At 60.6% G+C, this 21,094-nt stretch overlaps 1 protein-coding gene across 1 annotated transcript in view; it reads right to left on the reverse strand.

Moving 5' to 3' along the window:
- Positions 1-13,345: 13,345 nt before the first annotated feature.
- Positions 13,346-21,094, reverse strand: part of NCOA6 (nuclear receptor coactivator 6) — a 48,307-nt gene continuing 40,558 nt past the window's right edge. Inside the window, 3 exon segments of the mRNA XM_054173382.1 lie at positions 13,346-13,525; positions 16,515-16,663; positions 19,863-19,899. Of these exon segments, the coding sequence (XP_054029357.1) occupies positions 13,479-13,525; positions 16,515-16,663; positions 19,863-19,899 (233 nt within the window). The 3' untranslated portion in view covers positions 13,346-13,478.

A 21,094-nucleotide genomic window follows, 5' to 3' on the forward strand; every position in this document is an offset into this window, starting at 1 on the left:
CAGGGCATGTGCAGATGCTCCACACGTGGCCTGGGGGCTCCAGAGCTTGTCTGGGGCTCGGGGGTTTGGGTTTGGTTTGTTGGGGTTTGGGTTTGGTTTGTGAGGGTTGGGTTTGGTTTGTTGGGGTTTGGGGGGGTTGGTTTGTTGGGGTTTGGGTTTGGTTTGTGAGGGTTTGGGTTTGGTTTGTTGGGGTTTGGGTTTGGGGGGGTTGGTTTGTTGGGGTTTGGGGGGGTTGGTTTGTTAGGGTTTGGGTTTGGTTTGTTGGGGTTTGGGTTTGGGGGGGTTGGTTTGTTGGGGTTTGGGTTTGGTTTGTTAGGGTTTGGGGGGGGTTGGTTTGTTAGGGTTTGGGGGGGTTGGTTTGTTAGGGTTTGGGGGGGTTGGTTTGTTGGGGTTTGGGGGGGGTTGGTTTGTTGGGGTTTGGGTTTGGGTTGTTGGGGTTTGGGGGGGGTTGGTTTGTTGGGGTTTGGGTTGGGGTTTGGGGGGGTTGGTTTGTTGGGGTTTGGGTTTGGGTTGTTGGGGTTTGGTGGGGTTGGTTTGTTGGGGTTTGGGTTTGGGTTTGGGTTGTTGGGGTTTGGGGGGGTTGGTTTGGGGGGGGTTGGTTTGTTGGGGTTTGGGTTTGGGGGGGTTGGTTTGTTGGGGTTTGGGGGGGTTGGTTTGTTGGGGTTTGGGTTTGGGGGGGTTGGTTTGTTGGGGTTTGGGTTTGGGGGGGTTGGTTTGTTGGGGTTTGGGGGGGTTGGTTTGTTGGGGTTTGGGTTTGGTTTGTTGGGGTTTGGGGGGGTTGGTTTGTTGGGGTTTGGGTTTGGGTTGTTGGGGTTTGGGGGGGTTGGTTTGTTGGGGTTTGGGTTTGGTTTGTTGGGGTTTGGGGGGGTTGGTTTGTTGGGGTTTGGGTTTGGGTTGTTGGGGTTTGGGGGGGTTGGTTTGTTGGGGTTTGGGTTTGGGTTGTTGGGGTTTGGGGTTTTTTTGCACCCAGTATTTTCAGTTTGTGACTCCCTGTGTGGTGCTCCAGTGAGCAGGGGAAGCTGACACAGTGCTGGCAGGCAGAGGGGCCAGGGGCTGGTGTCCTGCCTGAGGGTCTAGGCTGGAACTCGCTTGCTTTGCTTCACTTGGGTAGGAGGAGACTACAGCATGGCCTCAGGGGCAAACAAATCTGCTGGGGGCTTTGATCATGGGAGCCTCCTGGGCTTCTCTGGTTGGGGGTGGGTTTTGCTGCTGTCTGTGAGGCTGCATGCTCCTGAAGGATGCTGCAGGGCTGCGGCCAGAGCTTTTGGCAGCCCACACTGGGGAGCTGCACAGGCTGCTGCGTGCCCAGGTTGAGCCCCTGTGTGGGAAAGGAGCTCTGGCCTCTTGTGCTGGAACCATCCCTGAGCTGCAGCCCTTCCTCCTCTGCCCAGGGCCCTAAGGATTCACCTTAGAGCTGCCAGAATGCTGCTGGTCCCTCCCTGGGGACGCCCAGGCAGGGATGGTGATGAGCCCCCAAGGGGTGGGAAGGGAAGTGGAGCTGTGCCCACTGTGCCAGCCACAGCTGGCCTGGCTCCTGCACCCAGCCTGTGTGCAGAGGCAGCTGTGGGAGCAGCTGTGTGGGGAAATGCTGCTGCTGTGACAGCTCTCGGGGGGAAGTGTTTGGATTTCTTGCAATGAAAGCATCCACACACAAAAAAGGGAAGGGAGAGCAGCAGCCCTGTGCCACCCAGCTGCCAGGGCAGCTGCCCCCTGGCTCTGCACCAGCCAAAGGCAGGCTGGCAGCCACAGCACAGCCGTGGCAGGCAGGACCCCTCAGCAGCAGCCACCTCAGCCTCAGCAAGGTTCTTTACAGCAGTTCTGGCTCTCCTGCACTGCAGGGCTGGGGGGAGCTGCCAGGGCAGCTGGGGGCAATGTCCTTGTCACTGCATGCTCTGGAAGTCCCTGAAGTGCTCTCCAGAAGCTGCTGCAGGAGCTTGCTCTGAGCTCTGGAAGGAAAACAACTCTCCAGAGGCGTCAGCATCCATCATGGATAACAAACCCCTGGCTCATCCCAGGGGTCTCCACTGTGGGCATCCTCAGCCTTCCTTCAGGCACATTCCTGACCCGTGGAGATTTTCACATTCTCCTCTTGCACCTCTTCTGTTTCCATCCAGCCCCTCGGGGGGTCAGCCCCCAGGCTCTGGATGTCTTTGGTGTGGCACTGAGAAGGGCAAGAAATGGTTGAAGCCTACTCCAGCCAGGCTCTGGACTGGCCTCAGAGCTTTGGAGGGCGAGATGCCAGCTCCAGTGCCCTGCATGAAGCAGGAATTCGATGTCTGGGGAACTGATGGAGCGACCAGCAAGTCCCCAGAGGCCAAACTGTGGCAGCTGGGGGAGGGGGCAGGACCCCTCCTGCGGGAAGTGCTCCCCAGCAGCAGCCTGGTGCTGCCTGCCCCTGTGCTGGGGACACAGCCATGGCAGTCCCTGAGCCTTCCCTGAGTGCCCAGGCCTAAAGCCAGAGGCCACTGGAGTCCAGCTCTTCCCAGGGTGGTGACTCCCCAGCCATCAGAGGTCACCAGCAGCCACCCTGCAGAGATGGCCTCCAGTCTGCTGCTCCTCCTCTGCTCTCTGCACTCAGAAGTGGCTCCTGGTGCCGGGAGGCTCACTCCAGACCTCGACCTCACAGCTTCCAGCCACATTCTTCTCCAGCACAGGGCTGACCTCCCCAGGCCCAGGGCCCGAGGACAGACACCCACCACACTCACAGCCTCTCCATCCCAGGGTACTCCCCACCACCAGCCCAGCTGGGGCCCTCAGAGGCCTTCAATGGGGTTGGTCACCTCAGGGCTTGGCTTTGAAGAGCTCTCCACCTCTGCCCACTTCTCTCAGCCCTGCCAATACAGCCTCAAAGGCCTGAATACCTCCCTGATGTGCTCAAGGGCTCAGCCTTGTCTAACACCCCCAGGGCAGGTGTCACAGGAGTGTGGCTGCAGAGCTGGGTGAAGTGCTGGGAGAGGCTCTGCATGGCTGGCAGGTCCCTCACAGCCAGAGGGGTCCTCAGACAGGGCAGATGCTGCCTTCTCCTCTGCTCACTGCCAGAGCTGGGAGCACTCATCAGCTGTGGGCTCTGGGCCACCAGCCACAGCCTGGCAGGGCTCTCCCCAGGGCCTCCTGTGCCCCAGCACCACACAGCCTGGCAGGGCTCTCCCCAGGGCCTCCTGTGCCCCAGCACCACACAGCCTGGGAGGGCTCTCCCCAGGGCCTCCTGTGCCACAGTCTTCCTCTCAGCTGCTGGGGAGAGCTCTGGGTCCGTGCCCAAAGCTCTCTCCTTCCAGGGGCTGTGCAGCTCAGGTGGCTCTTCCCTGCAGTGCCTTTGAAATCCTTCTCCCCTCCCTCCTCCCCACACTGAGCTGCTTGCAGGGGGGTTGCTTTTCCAGCCCCACACCCTGAGCAGGGGCAGAGCTCTGGCAGGGGGCTGCTGCTGTTGTGTGCCCCAGAGGCTGCCAAGCTGTGGCACAGCCAAACAGGAGCCCTGCTCCTGTCTGATCACCTGGGAGGGCTCAGCCCTTGCAAAGGGAGGGGAAGGAGGCCCAGGAAGCCCTAAGTGTGGTTCAGGAATGGGTTACACAGGGGAGCCCAAAGTGTCTCCACTCCTTCCACTCACCTCCCATAGCCATGCCAGGGCAGCCAGGAGCAGCTGCACCCAGGCTGCACTGAAGTTCTGCCCTCAGTGCTGTGCCCACAGAGTCCTGCCTGAGGCAGTGGAGGGCTGAGGGAGCAGCAGCAGGCACCTGAGGGAGCAGCAGCAGGCACCTCAGGGAGCAGCAGCAGGCACCTGAGGGAGCAGCAGCAGGCTCCTGAGGGAGCAGCAGCAGGCACCTCAGGGAGCAGCAGCAGGCACCTGAGGGAGCAGCAGCAGGCACCTGAGGGAGCAGCAGCAGGCACCTGAGGGAGCAGCAGCAGGCACCTCAGGGAGCAGCAGCAGGCACCTGAGGGAGCAGCAGCAGACACCTCAGGGAGCAGCAGCAGGCTCCTGAGGGAGCAGCAGCAGGCACCTCAGGGAGCAGCAGCAGGCACCTGAGGGAGCAGCAGCAGACACCTCAGGGAGCAGCAGCAGGCTCCTGAGGGAGCAGCAGCAGGCACCTCAGGGAGCAGCAGCAGGCTCCTCAGGGAGCAGCAGCAGGCACCTCAGGGAGCAGCAGCAGGCACCTCAGGGAGCAGCAGCAGGCTCCTCAGGGAGCAGCAGCAGGCACCTCAGGGAGCAGCAGCAGGCACCTGAGGGAGCAGCAGCAGGCACCTGAGGGAGCAGCAGCAGGCACCTCAGGGAGCAGCAGCAGGCTCCTCAGGGAGCAGCAGCAGGCTCCTCAGGGAGCAGCAGCAGGCACCTGAGGGAGCAGCAGCAGGCACCTCAGGGAGCAGCAGCAGGCACCTGAGGGAGCAGCAGCAGGCTCCTGAGGGAGCAGCAGCAGGCACCTGAGGGAGCAGCAGCAGGCACCTCAGGGAGCAGCAGCAGGCTCCTGAGGGAGCAGCAGCAGGCACCTGAGGGAGCAGCAGCAGGCACCTGAGGGAGCAGCAGCAGGCTCCTCAGGGAGCAGCAGCAGGCACCTGAGGGAGCAGCAGCAGACACCTCAGGGAGCAGCAGCAGGCTCCTGAGGGAGCAGCAGCAGGCACCTCAGGGAGCAGCAGCAGGCTCCTCAGGGAGCAGCAGCAGGCACCTCAGGGAGCAGCAGCAGGCACCTGAGGGAGCAGCAGCAGGCACCTGAGGGAGCAGCAGCAGGCACCTGAGGGAGCAGCAGCAGGCTCCTCAGGGAGCAGCAGCAGGCACCTGAGGGAGCAGCAGCAGACACCTCAGGGAGCAGCAGCAGGCTCCTGAGGGAGCAGCAGCAGGCACCTCAGGGAGCAGCAGCAGGCTCCTCAGGGAGCAGCAGCAGGCACCTGAGGGAGCAGCAGCAGACACCTCAGGGAGCAGCAGCAGGCTCCTGAGGGAGCAGCAGCAGGCACCTCAGGGAGCAGCAGCAGGCACCTGAGGGAGCAGCAGCAGGCACCTCAGGGAGCAGCAGCAGGCACCTGAGGGAGCAGCAGCAGGCACCTGAGGGAGCAGCAGCAGGCTCCTCAGGGAGCAGCAGCAGGCACCTGAGGGAGCAGCAGCAGGCTCCTCAGGGAGCAGCAGCAGGCACCTCAGGGAGCAGCAGCAGGCTCCTCAGGGAGCAGCAGCAGGCTCCTCAGGGAGCAGCAGCAGGCTCCTCAGGGAGCAGCAGCAGGCACCTCAGGGAGCAGCAGCAGGCTCCTCAGGGAGCAGCAGCAGGCTCCTCAGGGAGCAGCAGCAGGCTCCTCAGGGAGCAGCAGCAGGCTCCTCAGGGAGCAGCAGCAGGCACCTGAGGGAGCAGCAGCAGGCACCTGAGGGAGCAGCAGCAGGCACCTCAGGGAGCAGCAGCAGGCACCTGAGGGAGCAGCAGCAGGCTCCTCAGGGAGCAGCAGCAGGCACCTGAGGGAGCAGCAGCAGGCTCCTCAGGGAGCAGCAGCAGGCTCCTCAGGGAGCAGCAGCAGGCACCTGAGGGAGCAGCAGCAGGCACCTGAGGGAGCAGCAGCAGGCACCTGAGGGAGCAGCAGCAGGCACCTGAGGGAGCAGCAGCAGGCTCCTCAGGGAGCAGCAGCAGGCACCTGAGGGAGCAGCAGCAGGCTCCTCAGGGAGCAGCAGCAGGCTCCTCAGGGAGCAGCAGCAGGCACCTGAGGGAGCAGCAGCAGGCACCTGAGGGAGCAGCAGCAGGCTCCTCAGGGAGCAGCAGCAGGCTCCTGAGGGAGCAGCAGCAGGCACCTGAGGGAGCAGCAGCAGGCACCTGAGGGAGCAGCAGCAGGCTCCTCAGGGAGCAGCAGCAGGCTCCTGAGGGAGCAGCAGCAGGCACCTGAGGGAGCAGCAGCAGGCACCTGAGGGAGCAGCAGCAGGCTCCTCAGGGAGCAGCAGCAGGCACCTGAGGGAGCAGCAGCAGGCACCTGAGGGAGCAGCAGCAGGCTCCTGAGGGAGCAGCAGCAGGCACCTGAGGGAGCAGCAGCAGGCACCTGAGGGAGCAGCAGCAGGCACCTGAGGGAGCAGCAGCAGGCACCTGAGGGAGCAGCAGCAGGCACCTCAGGGAGCAGCAGCAGGCACCTGAGGGAGCAGCAGCAGGCACCTGAGGGAGCAGCAGCAGGCACCTGAGGGAGCAGCAGCAGGCTCCTCAGGGAGCAGCAGCAGGCACCTGAGGGAGCAGCAGCAGGCACCTGAGGGAGCAGCAGCAGGCACCTCAGGGAGCAGCAGCAGGCACCTGAGGGAGCAGCAGCAGGCACCTGAGGGAGCAGCAGCAGGCACCTCAGGGAGCAGCAGCAGGCACCTCAGGGAGCAGCAGCAGGCACCTCAGGGAGCAGCAGCAGGCACCTGAGGGAGCAGCAGCAGGCACCTCAGGGAGCAGCAGCAGGCACCTGAGGGAGCAGCAGCAGGCTCCTCAGGGAGCAGCAGCAGGCACCTGAGGGAGCAGCAGCAGGCACCTGAGGGAGCAGCAGCAGGCACCTGAGGGAGCAGCAGCAGGCTCCTCAGGGAGCAGCAGCAGGCTCCTCAGGGAGCAGCAGCAGGCTCCTCAGGGAGCAGCAGCAGGCACCTCAGGGAGCAGCAGCAGGCTCCTCAGGGAGCAGCAGCAGGCACCTCAGGGAGCAGCAGCAGGCTCCTCGAGGGAGCAGCAGCAGGCACCTCAGGGAGCAGCAGCAGGCACCTGAGGGAGCAGCAGCAGGCACCTCAGGGAGCAGCAGCAGGCACCTCAGGGAGCAGCAGCAGGCACCTGAGGGAGCAGCAGCAGGCTCCTCAGGGAGCAGCAGCAGGCACCTGAGGGAGCAGCAGCAGGCTCCTCAGGGAGCAGCAGCAGGCTCCTCAGGGAGCAGCAGCAGGCTCCTCAGGGAGCAGCAGCAGGCACCTCAGGGAGCAGCAGCAGGCTCCTCAGGGAGCAGCAGCAGGCACCTCAGGGAGCAGCAGCAGGCTCCTCAGGGAGCAGCAGCAGGCACCTCAGGGAGCAGCAGCAGGCTCCTGAGGGAGCAGCAGCAGGCACCTCAGGGAGCAGCAGCAGGCACCTCAGGGAGCAGCAGCAGGCACCTGAGGGAGCAGCAGCAGGCACCTCAGGGAGCAGCAGCAGGCACCTCAGGGAGCAGCAGCAGGCACCTCAGGGAGCAGCAGCAGGCACCTCAGGGAGCAGCAGCAGGCTCCTCAGGGAGCAGCAGCAGGCACCTCAGGGAGCAGCAGCAGGCACCTGAGGGAGCAGCAGCAGGCTCCTCAGGGAGCAGCAGCAGGCACCTGAGGGAGCAGCAGCAGGCACCTGAGGGAGCAGCAGCAGGCTCCTCAGGGAGCAGCAGCAGGCACCTGAGGGAGCAGCAGCAGGCTCCTGAGGGAGCAGCAGCAGGCTCCTCAGGGAGCAGCAGCAGGCACCTGAGGGAGCAGCAGCAGGCACCTCAGGGAGCAGCAGCAGGCTCCTCAGGGAGCAGCAGCAGGCACCTGAGGGAGCAGCAGCAGGCACCTCAGGGAGCAGCAGCAGGCTCCTCAGGGAGCAGCAGCAGGCATCCTCAGGGAGCAGCAGCAGGCATCCTCAGGGAGCAGCAGCAGGCACCTGAGGGAGCAGCAGCAGGCACCTGAGGGAGCAGCAGCAGGCACCTCAGGGAGCAGCAGCAGGCACCTGAGGGAGCAGCAGCAGGCACCTGAGGGAGCAGCAGCAGGCTCCTCAGGGAGCAGCAGCAGGCACCTCAGGGAGCAGCAGCAGGCACCTGAGGGAGCAGCAGCAGGCACCTGAGGGAGCAGCAGCAGGCACCTGAGGGAGCAGCAGCAGGCACCTGAGGGAGCAGCAGCAGGCTCCTCAGGGAGCAGCAGCAGGCACCTGAGGGAGCAGCAGCAGGCTCCTCAGGGAGCAGCAGCAGGCTCCTCAGGGAGCAGCAGCAGGCACCTGAGGGAGCAGCAGCAGGCACCTCGAGGGAGCAGCAGCAGGCACCTCAGGGAGCAGCAGCAGGCTCCTCAGGGAGCAGCAGCAGGCACCTCAGGGAGCAGCAGCAGGCACCTGAGGGAGCAGCAGCAGGCACCTGAGGGAGCAGCAGCAGGCTCCTCAGGGAGCAGCAGCAGGCTCCTGAGGGAGCAGCAGCAGGCACCTCAGGGAGCAGCAGCAGGCTCCTCAGGGAGCAGCAGCAGGCACCTGAGGGAGCAGCAGCAGGCTCCTCAGGGAGCAGCAGCAGGCACCTCAGGGAGCAGCAGCAGGCACCTGAGGGAGCAGCAGCAGGCTACCTCAGGGAGCAGCAGCAGGCTCCTCAGGGAGCAGCAGCAGGCACCTGAGGGAGCAGCAGCAGGCACCTCAGGGAGCAGCAGCAGGCACCTCAGGGAGCAGCAGCAGGCTACCTCGAGGGAGCAGCAGCAGGCTACCTCAGGGAGCAGCAGCAGGCTCCTCAGGGAGCAGCAGCAGGCACCTCGAGGGAGCAGCAGCAGGCTCCTGAGGGAGCAGCAGCAGGCATCCTCAGGGAGCAGCAGCAGGCACCTCAGGGAGCAGCAGCAGGCACCTGAGGGAGCAGCAGCAGGCACCTCAGGGAGCAGCAGCAGGCACCTCAGGGAGCAGCAGCAGGCACCTGAGGGAGCAGCAGCAGGCACCTCAGGGAGCAGCAGCAGGCTCCTGAGGGAGCAGCAGCAGGCACCTGAGGGAGCAGCAGCAGGCTCCTCAGGGAGCAGCAGCAGGCACCTCCGGGAGCAGCAGCAGGCTCCTCAGGGAGCAGCAGCAGGCACCTCAGGGAGCAGCAGCAGGCACCTGAGGGAGCAGCAGCAGGCTCCTCAGGGAGCAGCAGCAGGCACCTCAGGGAGCAGCAGCAGGCTCCTCAGGGAGCAGCAGCAGGCACCTGAGGGAGCAGCAGCAGGCTCCTCAGGGAGCAGCAGCAGGCTCCTCAGGGAGCAGCAGCAGGCACCTGAGGGAGCAGCAGCAGGCACCTGAGGGAGCAGCAGCAGGCTCCTCAGGGAGCAGCAGCAGGCTCCTGAGGGAGCAGCAGCAGGCTCCTCAGGGAGCAGCAGCAGGCACCTCAGGGAGCAGCAGCAGGCTCCTCAGGGAGCAGCAGCAGGCACCTCAGGGAGCAGCAGCAGGCACCTGAGGGAGCAGCAGCAGGCACCTCAGGGAGCAGCAGCAGGCACCTGAGGGAGCAGCAGCAGGCTGCTCAGGGAGCAGCAGCAGGCACCTGAGGGAGCAGCAGCAGGCACCTCAGGGAGCAGCAGCAGGCACCTGAGGGAGCAGCAGCAGGCTCCTCAGGGAGTAGCAGCAGGCTCCTCAGGGAGCAGCAGCAGGCACCTGAGGGAGCAGCAGCAGGCACCTGAGGGAGCAGCAGCAGGCTCCTGAGGGAGCAGCAGCAGGCTCCTCAGGGAGCAGCAGCAGGCACCTCAGGGAGCAGCAGCAGGCACCTGAGGGAGCAGCAGCAGGCACCTCAGGGAGCAGCAGCAGGCACCTCAGGGAGCAGCAGCAGGCACCTCAGGGAGCAGCAGCAGGCACCTCAGGGAGCAGCAGCAGGCTCCTGAGGGAGCAGCAGCAGGCACCTGAGGGAGCAGCAGCAGGCTCCTCAGGGAGCAGCAGCAGGCACCTCAGGGAGCAGCAGCAGGCTCCTCAGGGAGCAGCAGCAGGCACCTCAGGGAGCAGCAGCAGGCACCTGAGGGAGCAGCAGCAGGCTCCTCAGGGAGCAGCAGCAGGCACCTCAGGGAGCAGCAGCAGGCTCCTCAGGGAGCAGCAGCAGGCACCTGAGGGAGCAGCAGCAGGCTCCTCAGGGAGCAGCAGCAGGCTCCTCAGGGAGCAGCAGCAGGCACCTGAGGGAGCAGCAGCAGGCACCTGAGGGAGCAGCAGCAGGCTCCTCAGGGAGCAGCAGCAGGCTCCTGAGGGAGCAGCAGCAGGCTCCTCAGGGAGCAGCAGCAGGCACCTCAGGGAGCAGCAGCAGGCTCCTCAGGGAGCAGCAGCAGGCACCTCAGGGAGCAGCAGCAGGCACCTGAGGGAGCAGCAGCAGGCACCTCAGGGAGCAGCAGCAGGCACCTGAGGGAGCAGCAGCAGGCTGCTCAGGGAGCAGCAGCAGGCTCCTCAGGGAGCAGCAGCAGGCACCTGAGGGAGCAGCAGCAGGCACCTCAGGGAGCAGCAGCAGGCACCTGAGGGAGCAGCAGCAGGCTCCTCAGGGAGTAGCAGCAGGCACCTGAGGGAGCAGCAGCAGGCTCCTCAGGGAGCAGCAGCAGGCTCCTCAGTGCAGCTGCCACTGCCTCCCCTGTCCCAGTGCCCCTGCACAGCCGCCCAGCACCGCAGGATCTCAGCAGGATGTGCCAGCCCCAGGGGCTCTCTTGGGAACCTCAGCAGCCACCTTCCTGTGCCCTGGCTGGGCTGAGGCCCTGGTGCCTTGCACCCTTCTCATGCTCTGTCCTCTGTCTTTTAGCACTGCTGCAGAACTTGAACAATCACTGAACTCTGCTTCAAGGTCCTGTGCAGCAGGGGCCTGGGCAGGCAGTTTTCCAAGCTCAGTGCCCCTAGGCTGTTTCCAGGGTGGGTGCTGGGATGCCCACAGCAGCCTGGCAGAAGTAAAGCCCTAAAAAGCAAACATTCAGCCTTCAGGATGCCAGATCCCTTGGGCAGCTTGGCAAAGCTCAGCCTCAAGCCCAGTTCCTCACTGGTCTGTACCTGGGGAGCCAGCAGCAGCCAGCATGGAGAGTGCCATTGCTGCCAGCAGAGGGGAGCAGGCAGTGCCCTTGGGCTGCAAAGGTTGCCTTAAGCCCTCCCTAAAGCATGCCAGAGAATGTTCTCATCCCCAGCTGCCAGCCCCGTGCCCACCACCCCCCGGGGCAGAGCTGGTTGGGTAGAGCAGAGGAGATGCCCTTGCAGCAGCTGTGTGTCAGCTGTGCTCTGCTGACCACCCCACAGCAGTGGCACAACTCCCACAGGGGGTTCTGGGGCAGAGCAGTAGAAGCCCCACAGGGTTTGCTACACCCCCAGTGCTGCAGGGCTGGAGGCTGAAGCTGCCCTTGGTGTGCGTCTGGGGTCACAGTGCTGCAAGCAGGGGCAGGAGAGGCTGGGGGTCCCCTTCTGGCAGGAGGCTGCTCCAGCCTTGCTGTGTGTCAGAGTGAGGGCAGGGCTGCCTGGCAGCTGCTGGTGGTGTGGCTGTGTGTACCCCGGGGCTGGTTGGTTGTGATGCTGTCTTCTGACTGACAAACCACAACTCATCATCATCATCAATCTCTTTAAACTGGGGGCGGGGGGGGGGTGTGCCTCTAAAGCCTCTGCAGCAAGCTTTGGCTTCTCAAGTACACTGCTACAAGTCAGTGCTGTAACCACCAGAGATGAGGGAACACAAAGTTGTCTCCTTTGAAGCCCAGGACACAAGGGAGGGGATGGTGCAGGCTGAGCTGGCTGAGGAGACTTTTCTCCTCTCCATCACCATAGCCTAAAACCCAGCAGGGGATTGCAAGGGCTAAAGCTGATTGCCCTAGGAGGAGTCCCACCTCAGCTGATCTCAGCAGCTTCTCCAAGGACACAGCCAGCAGCCTGATACCCTTCCTCAGCAGCCACCTCCTCCCTGAGAGGCAGAGAGATGCCTCTGAAATGCCTGAGGGCTTGGAGCAGCCAGCAGGTGAGGCTGAGAGCTGGCACTGCTCAGCCTGGAGAAGGTTCAGGCGGATCCCAGCCGTGGCTGCAGTTACCTGATGGGTGCAGTACAGGAGAGAGATTCTCCTCCCCTTCTACTGTGCCCTGGGGAGGCCACATCTGCAGTGGGGCCCAGTTCTGGGCTCCCCAGCTCAAGAAGGACAAAGAGCTCCTGGAGAGAGTCCAGCACAGGGCCAGGCAGCTGCTGAGGACACTGAACAGCTCTGCTGTGAGGAGAGGCTGAGGGCTGGGGGTGGTTAGCCTGGAGGAGGCTGAGGAGGCTTACAAACACCTAAGGGGTGGGGGGCAGGGAGCTGGGGCCAGGCTCTGCTCAGTGGTGCCCAGGGCCAGGCAAGAGGCAATGGACACAAACTTGAGCATAGGAAGTTCCATCTAAAGATGAGGAGGAAATTCCTTACCCTGAGGGTGGCAGAGCCCTGGGGCAGGCTGCACAGAGGTGGTGGAGTCTCTGTCTCTGGAGCCTTTCCAGCCCCCCCTGGCTGTGTTCTGTGTGCCCTGCCCTGGCTGACCCTGCTCTGGCAGGGGCTTGGACTCAGTCTGCAGAGGTCCCTTCCAACCCTCCCATTGTGTGGCTCTGTATAATTGGTGTTTAATCAGTCTGCTGCCAGACCCAAACCTGTGCTTTGCATGCTGCAAGGCAACAGCAAAGGTCACAGTGTGCTCCAGTGCAGCAGGCACAGGTCCTCTGCACAGCCTGGCCCCTGCTCCTCGCGGGGCAGCTCCTGGCACCAAGCTCCTGACCTACTTTGGGCTGCCCTGGGTACAAAGCAGCCACCCCCCCGAATGGCAGCAGCTCCCCAGACAAACACCCTGGGGCTGGCTGCTGCCTCTCACCAACTCTCCAAAGCACCTCACAGGGCCTTCTCCTGGCCCCCTCCCTGCCTGGCAGCCTTGTGTGTGGGGAGCACTGGCCCCTGGGCATCCTCACAGTGCCTGCTCAGCACAGGCAGCCCGGGGGCAGGGGGGTGGCCCCGGGGGCTCCTTGCTTTGCAAGAGCAGTTGCATCCCCGTGGCTCAACAGATTCCCTTCTAAAGCTCCATATAAGGAGCTTGCAGGACTGGGGCTCTAAATAATCCCTTCAGCCTTCCTGGCTGGAATGCTGCTCACAAGAATCAGCCCAAATCCTAGGACAATAACATTTATTCAGAGCGGGGGGGAGGGAGGATTGATTCCACATTGTACAAACCTTCAGATTTATTATTATCCTTCCTTTGTCTGTTTGTCTGACTGGTCCATTTCTACAACAAATACAGCATCAGCCTCCTACTGCAGCACAGAACTATTTACATTCCCCGAGAGGAGCAGGGGGGGGAGGGGAGGGGAGGGGTCGGTTAGGAAACCCTCTGAGGCTGTTATTCACATACAGTACTTCAACAGCACAACACATCCGTTTGCAATGCCTCAACCTGACGACCCCGCAGCTCCTCCTTGCCTGGGAACAGCGACAGCAGAGTGGGAACGGAGACATTTACAAGTTGGCTTCCCCTCCCCTGCCGCTTCATACAGAGATCTCCACCCCATGGGCTTCCCTCTGGGAATCCAGGGGGGGGAGAGGGGGAGAAGAACCTGGGCTGCTTGGTTTGGTTTCCATTTTTTCTTTCCCAGCTGGTCTTTAGGGGGGGTGGGGGAAAAAACCAACCCCCAAACTAATAATAATAACAACAATAACCAAATCAGCCCAAACCAACCCAAAGCAAACCAAGCTCCAACTCCTTCCCTGATGCAAATGACACTGTACAGAGTTATGTAAAAAAAAAACAACAACAAAGACAAGAAGACCCAAACCCACCAAAAGCAACACACTGACCCAAAGCCCAGCTGAGAGGGGCTGCTGGGGGATTCCCTCATTTACAAAGGTTCAGTTTCCATGCAGTGTTTTACTTGGATTTTCTTCGTTTTGACTGCATTGCACTGGCACTCGGCTCTGAAATCAAGAGAAGAGAACAAGCATGGAGTCGAGGCTTGCAAAGCCACCTCCCAGCGGTGCAGCTGCCCTGCCCTGCCCCTGCCAGCCTCGCAGCACAGCCCCCGGGGGGGCCTCTGCGGCCCGCAGCCCCCAGGGCTCCCCCAGCGGCTCGGCGGCAGCCTCGCTGAGCGCCGCGCCGGAGCGCTGCTCCGCTCCCGGGGCCGCTGCCCCGGGGAAGTGAGGAACCTCAGCCCTAGCTCCCCGCAGGCCACAGCTTGCTCAGAGTGCCACAGGCGGGGCTCTCTGAACCAGCAGTGCACCGGGAAGAGCCAAGTGTCACGGGGAAAAGCCCTCAGGAGGGTGTTTGGGAGCCTGCCCCGCAGCCAAGAGCCCAGCTGTGGCAAGGGAGGCTCTGAGGAAAGGAGTCACCTCCCTGCGGGTGACAGACAGGCAGCTTACACAGGTACCAAACACCCCACAGCACAGCGACCAGAAGCACCTGCAGGAGCTACCAGGAGAGCAGATGGCAGTTCAGTGCACTTACCAAGGCACTAAGCTTCCCTTTCCAACCAGAAGAAGCAAGGAGTAAGGACTGAGGGTGTCTGCACCTTTAGAGTGTTTAAGATGTGAGCTGAAATGGTGCCAGGGAGCTTTGGCTCCTCACAGTCTTTCCCAAGAGCTGACAGAGCTGGCTGGGGTTTGAGTCAAAAAGGGGGAAAAAGCAATTCCCAGGCCACCAAAGGCCAGAAAAGCAGAGGGGACAACCCCAGGGCTGGCAGCTGCTGGGTTACAAAGCCACCAGTGCTCCAAAGTGCAGCAAACTGGAAGCTCCAGGAAACACTGAGAGAGCCCTTGGGAAGCTTCTCCAACGTGTGAACAGCCCAGCACAGAAGCAGCGTTCAGAAGGGGGTTCACACCTCAACAGGCACCACCTCCAGTCACCAGAGCACCCTCAAGCAGGGATGCTCCCCAGAAGCAGCTGGGCAGGCAGCAGCAGCAGCTGTGCCCCCCCTGTGGCTGCTGAGGTCTCAGCATCTGGGACAATGAATGGGGCAGCAGGCAGCACCTGTCCCAGTCCCCAGCCCCGTGTAAGCATCACCTGCATCATCACCTGCATCATCACCTGCATCATCACCTGCCCCTTGTGAGCATCACCTGCCCCTTGTGAGCATCACCTGCATCTCCTTGGCCTGTCTCTCCCCCAGGCATGCCATGCATCTATGGCTGAGGGCTGTGCTCTCTTCTTACAGCTCTGCTTCTGCTGCCTCCTTCCTGATGCTCACCAAGGGAAGTCCCACAGCAGCTGGTCAAAGTCTGCCTCTCTCTCCCTGCTCTAAGTTTTTCCTGCCATTTGTGTAACAACCACCAGCAGCCCCTGTCTCCAAAGGTGCCTTCCCCCAGCCCCTCTCTCTAGCAGGGCTGGGTGAGCTCCTCAGCACACAGCTCACACAGCTGTGGGTGTGCAGGAGGAGGCCAGGAGATACCAAACTTGCTTTTTCTGAGCTCTGTTTCACTGCCAGAAAGGCAGAACAGAGTGGGCACAAGGGGCAAACCTTGCTACACTTCTGCAGCCACCTCACTAACCCTCCAGCCTCTCCTCTTCCACACAAAGTCTTGGTTTGCTCCTTGTCTCTACACCTTGGAAGCAAGCAGGTGTGGGGACAGGGCACCAGAAGGCCTGGTGAGGTGCACCCCAACCCCTTGGAGCAGTTCTAAAAGCAGAGGTTTTACTTACAGAGGTCAAGGGCTACCAGAGTCAGCACAAAACCCCTGCAGCAGCTCTGGAATGGTGCCAGGTTGCTGTACTTTCACGTTCCCACACCTTCAGAACTGGAGGTGCCACTGGTGGTCATCTTTAGCTTTATTCCTTAGAGTAGGTGGGGCAGGGCATAAGGTTCAGATCCCCTCCAACTCAGGAGGGGAAGGTATCACCAAATCCACTTTACACTGGCTTCACACTGGTCAAACTTCTCTTCACAACCATGACAGGTAATTTATTGTGACAGTAACAGACTGAGGTCCTTCTGCACAACCCTGCCACGAGAAGGCAATTTAAGTCAATCCAGCAGCCACAGAAGTGCAGGACAGAGAGGTCTCCTGGTGCAATCTTTTGAGTCACTGCACAGTTACCTGTAGCTAGAAGTCTTCTCTGAACCTCTTGAAGTGCAAATATTCTTACCAGCAAACTTCAGCATCTTCAGTATGGGAACTGGTTGCTGAATTCAGCTTCACCTTCTCTCACAATAATTTTATCCCACAGCCTCTTTGTTCTTTCTGTTTAAAACATTGGCTGGATGTTGCCTCAGGAAGGTCTCCTCTACCCTCTCACACCACTGCTGTCCAGCAGAACTTTTCTGACCCTGATCCCAAAGGAGCTGGCAGTGAGTTGCAGGGCTCAGAGGGCACGGAGGGCTGCGCACTGCAGCGGTGAGCAGGGGTCACAGAGCGCTGCTCAGAGATTGTCACCTGGCTGGACATAAGGCACAGCAGCAGCTGCCCCCCCCGGGCAGTCTCGGTCACTTTAGGCTTTCCCACGCTCTGGGAAGGAGCAGCCGAGGCCCTGTGCTAGCACAGAGCCCTCCTCCCCGCTCCAGGCTGCCAGCCAGGCAGTGTCCTGAGCCAGGCTGAAGCACAGCATTTGGCTTCACAAGAGCTGCCTGCGGCCTTGGGAAGGCTCAAGCATTGGTCTCGTGTCTTTCGAGCTCCAGGGAAAAGAAAACCAACCAAACCCAAAGTCACTTTTAACTTGAGCACAGTCCTCATAATGGCCACGCATTTCTGCCTTCAGCTAGGCTGCGCACTGGGTTGCTGAGCGCTGCAGGAAGCTTCCACAGCTGAACAGTGGCAAATCCACCCGAGCCGGGCTGCCGGCGCGGCCGCTGGGCACCGCGGCGCCGGCGCCCGGCAAGGCTGCACGGCGCGGCCAGCAGGCGGCTACCGAAAGGCTTACAGCAGGCAGGGCGTCAGCCCCTGCCCTCTGCAGGGAAGTGGCTGCTGTGCACTTTACCTTTGGCAGTGCTGGCTGCAGAGGCTGGCCGGGAGGACCTCTTGCGCTGTCCGTTCTCTACAGTTTCCTGTGGGGTGGCAGAATCCTCTGCTCTTGAATTTCTTCTATGTGGAGTTTTAGACTTTTCACAACTCTCTTTTGTCTCATTACTAATAAAGTGGGACAAAACAGTTCTGATGAAGTGTTAAGAAGAGTTATGGGGTGGGTGTTTTTTTTTTTCTATGCAACTCAGACAAGCTGGAGGAGGAGGAGGAGGAGGAGGAGGAAGAGGAGGATGGACCGACACAGGTACCAGTTCCGGCCTATTAGCACTGAAGATATGAAATGCTAGAGACACCAGAGGCTTTACCAGATGAAGAATGACCTGAGTAAGCCAGAGGAAAAGTCCATTTCTATCAAAAAATGATCAGAGGATACAGAATGGAGAAGTCCTCAGAAAAAACAAGAGAGTATTTTCAACATTAGAAGCCCAAGAGCCCAGATGCAGGCCAAAGAGTCTGCTCTGCCTTCCACGGGTGCCACCATTACTGAGCTCTAGGAAAAGCAAACAAGGGTCACATTAGAGGCTGCCACCAGCTGGGGAAGCACAGGTGAAAGCTGCAGGAGGGAATGAGGAGCTGTGCACCCAGCATGCCAGCTTCTGCTTCAAGCACTCCAAGCAAGTTCTTCGCACAGGAAAAAGCTGAAAGGCTCCTGGAGGATTCCCTTCGAGCCCCAAGTGCCAAGATTGCTTTTAGCTGGCTCTAACAGAAACCTCTTCTGCTGTTCAAAAGCTAACTCATGTAAGGCAGGCTGCAACTCCTTGCCACTGGGACAGGAAGTGGAGTGCTCCCCTTTGGAATTCTAAAGGAGATTTGGGGATTATTTGTTAACTCTAAAATGATTTGGTGACTTCTCTTTGGTGTTCTCCCTCCTCCCCCTGTACACTCATCCCGAGGGCTTGGGCATCCTCCCCTTGATGCATCCATGCCAGGACTAAGGAGTTTCTGGAGACTGAGCTAAACTCAGCCCCTGTGAATTCAAACCTGAGGGATTCATCAAATTAGCCTGCTGGGAATGGGAAAGGAGAAAGGATTTCCCTGCCCTTTGGGGAAGGCAGCCTGAAAACAGCAGAGAGCTGTGTGTTCAGAGCTGCACCCCCAGGGGAAGCCCTGCTCTGAGGGCAAACACCACCACAAGTCCCTGCAGCTGAGATCTGAACCAAACCAGTTTGGCTATGGAAGGAGGGACAAAGTTTTCCAGCAAGGAAATACACAGCAGAGGCTGGAAGCAGGTGGATGGGCCCAGGTACAAAAGAAATGCTGACAGCTGCTTGCCCTGAGGACATTAGGGACAGTCTAGAAAGTGAAGCCCCCAAACAGGTCCCAGACTGGACTGCTGCTGAGTAGCTGGGGGAAAGAGCAGCTTCCTGCCTAAGAGGACACCTTGTGGGGGAGCAAACAGGCACCACCAGCTGCACCCTTACAGACTTCAGTGACCACTCCACAGCTTGGGCTGTCTCACAGGAGCATCACCTTCCTCAGTGGGAACCAAGCTGGCCCAGGAACAGCTCTCTGCAGTGCTCCCCTGAGGCCAGGAGGGAACCAAGCTGGCCCAGGAACAGCTCTCTGCAGTGCTCCCCTGAGGCCAGGAGGGATCCAAGCTGGCTCAGGAACAGCTCTCTGCAGTGCTCCCCTGAGGCCAGGAGGGATCCAAGCTGGCCCAGGAACAGCTCTCTGCAGTGCTCCCCTGAGGCCAGGAGGGATCCAAGCTGGCCCAGGAACAGCTCTCTGCAGTGCTCCCCTGAGGCCAGGAGGGATCCAAGCTGGCTCAGGAACAGCTCTCTGCAGTGCTCCCCTGAGGCCAGGAGGGAACCAAGCTGGCTCAGGAACAGCTCTCTGCAGTGCTCCCCTGAGGCCAGGAGGGATCCAAGCTGGCCCAGGAACAGCTCTCTGCAGTGCTCCCCTGAGGTCTGTCCTTGCTGCCATTTAACTGCAGGAGCCAAAGCTGCCTGCTCCCAGTATCAGCCACTGCCTGAGGACTTCCCTGCCCTTGTGGCCTTGCTCAGAAAAGCCTCAGTCCAGAAAAGCCCAAACAGAAGTGCACTTGGGATAGTCTGAGGTGCTGCCTGAGGCTGGAGAACAGCTGTGCAAGGCCACTTCATCTGGAGAATCCACCCAGCTGCCCACTGTGGCACCTTCAGCTTTCTACAACAGCTCTGCCCTGCAGTGCCCTCCCTGTGACACTGCAGTGTGCCCCAGCCAGAGAGATCCCAGTCCAAGGGAAGGAAGGGGACCCTGGGTCAACATTCAGTTCCTGCTCTGAGGGGCAGTGCCTCAGCTCCTCCCAGCAGAAGACTCTACCTCGTTGCCTGCTGAGCCACAGGGGAGAGCTGCACCTCCTGCCCTGGCTCAGGGCATCACTCCCTGACGAGGGCAGCATCCAAAACCTGCCAGCTGTGCCAGCAGCTACCCAAAAAAGCTTCTGAAGGTCTCTCACTGGAGCCACCTGGACTGAGTTTAAGAGCCTGGAGCATTCAGAGCCCCACAGGAACAGGCTGTGGAGACCATGGTGTAGTCTTCTGGCAGAAGACAGCCATTTGTACTTAATTGCTGGGGCAGGCTGAGGTTTCTACCTGGATCTCCCAGCAAGCAAAGAGAAGGAATCTAGAGAAGCAGTCAGGGAAGGCAGAAGAAGAACAAACTTTGGAAGGACTTCCAGAAACCAAACAATTCCTGTGGCAGCTGAGCTGCAGGCTTTGGGGAAGTAGCTTTGCTTTGTTTTCAGGCAAGCTGGGGAGGGACTGTTCAGAAGGGGCTGTGGGGATAGGACCAGGGGCAATGGTTTGGAACTGGAGCAGGGCAGGGTTAGGTTGGACCTCAGGAGGAAGTTCTGCACAGGGAGGGTGGTGAGAGACTGGCACAGGCTGCCCAGGGAGGTGGTTGAGGCTCCATCCCTGGAGGCATTCAGGATCAGACTTGAGAGGCCCTGTGCAGCCTGCTGTAGCTGGAGGTGTCCCTGCTGCCTGCAGGGGGTTGGACAGGATGCCCTTGGAGGGTCCCTTCCAGCCCTGTGCCGTCTGTGACTCTGTGAATATCAAGGAGTTGGAGCCATCAAGACCCTTCCAGAATAGGAAGGGAGGAGAGCAAACACTGCCCACAGCACAGAGACAGCCCTGGGGGGGAAGTCACCTTCCACTCTGCATTCCAGCAAGGTCTTGAAGCACTCAGCCCCATTGCTTAGCAGGACAGGAAAGGTATGGACAAGAAAATGGAAAGCAGCAGAAGTTGTACAATTGAAGCAAGGAGAAAGGGACTTCCTCCCACAAAAGCTACATCTACTCTCAATCTACACAAACTATCTCCTTACCTTTGACCAGCAACTACTGCAGCATTTGTTTCAAGTTCTACAAGAGAAAAAGATAATTTTAAACCTGCTGTAGAGGCTCTGCCATCTCACACTGCTCCCATCACCAGGGCTGGGGGAGAAACTGCTCTCCAAGCACAGCAAGCTACCACAGCCAACCTGCAGGAGAAAACTGGAGAGAAACTTCCTGCCAGGGCCTCCAGTCCCCTGCCTGGCTTTCATGTCCAGTTTAGAGAGTGGATCACTTCCTGACCCTCCAGGTTGTGTTGGTTTGAAACCTTAAAGTAACCAATCTGGAGCTGTGATGCCTGCTGAATTCTGCCTGAACCCAAGCTCCTCTCCCTGCAGTGTTTTCTACTGCAGAGGAAGACAATTTCCTGAAGCCCAGTGCTGCTTCTGCAGCTCTTGGGAGATGGGGTGGAGGGAGGCCTGCCCTGCCTCCTTCCTCAGTCATTTTAGACACCCAGGTCTGGTTTGCTGCTGGGTCTCCCCCACAACAAAGAGCTCAGCTTTCACCTGGGAAGGTTTCTAACCTTTCTGCTCTCCATCTTTTAATCCTCCCCATATCCAGCAGGGCTTTTCTACAACTCTCTCTTTAGTTATCCCCTCTTGTGGAGCTGCAAGTTTAGGGCTCCCCTCTCACATGCACTGTTGGGTGTCACACTGCCTGCCTGCACTCACCCTGGATGGAGCACCCTGGGGACAGTGGGGCACAAACTGGACCTTTGCCTTGGAGGGCAATGCAGTACCCCAGGGGCACCCTGGGCTTGGTGGAGAGTGCACAAGGAACAAAGGGGTGAAAAAGGCAAACAGCTGATGGTAAACACCCCTCAGGAGGGCACTGCTGGAGCAATCTGACTCTGCTGGGGGAGTCTACACAAATGGCTTGGGGACAAAAGGGAAATGAGACTGAGCAACAGCAGGCAAGAGTCCCTTCTCCTCCTGCCCAACATGGGAGCAAGGATAGAATCCAACAGCAAAAATCAGTGATGGCAGAGCTTCCCCCAGCAGGAGCTGCCCAGCACAGCCACACTGTGCAGCACTGGGGCAGGCAGCTGTGACCCTGTGCAGGCAGGGGGAAGCCACATCTCTAAGTGAGGAGGTTCAAAGAAAGCCATTTTCTGGCACCTCTTCCTTCCTGAAAGCTCCAGGAGGGATCACAAAGTGGTGGGGAGTGGCACTTGCCATGCACAGCTCCAGGTCTATCCCTTTTCCCTCCTCACCTTGGACATGAG

This window comes from Dryobates pubescens, chromosome 26 (genome assembly GCF_014839835.1).
Source record: "Dryobates pubescens isolate bDryPub1 chromosome 26, bDryPub1.pri, whole genome shotgun sequence".
NCBI classification, from domain to species: domain Eukaryota; kingdom Metazoa; phylum Chordata; class Aves; order Piciformes; family Picidae; genus Dryobates; species Dryobates pubescens.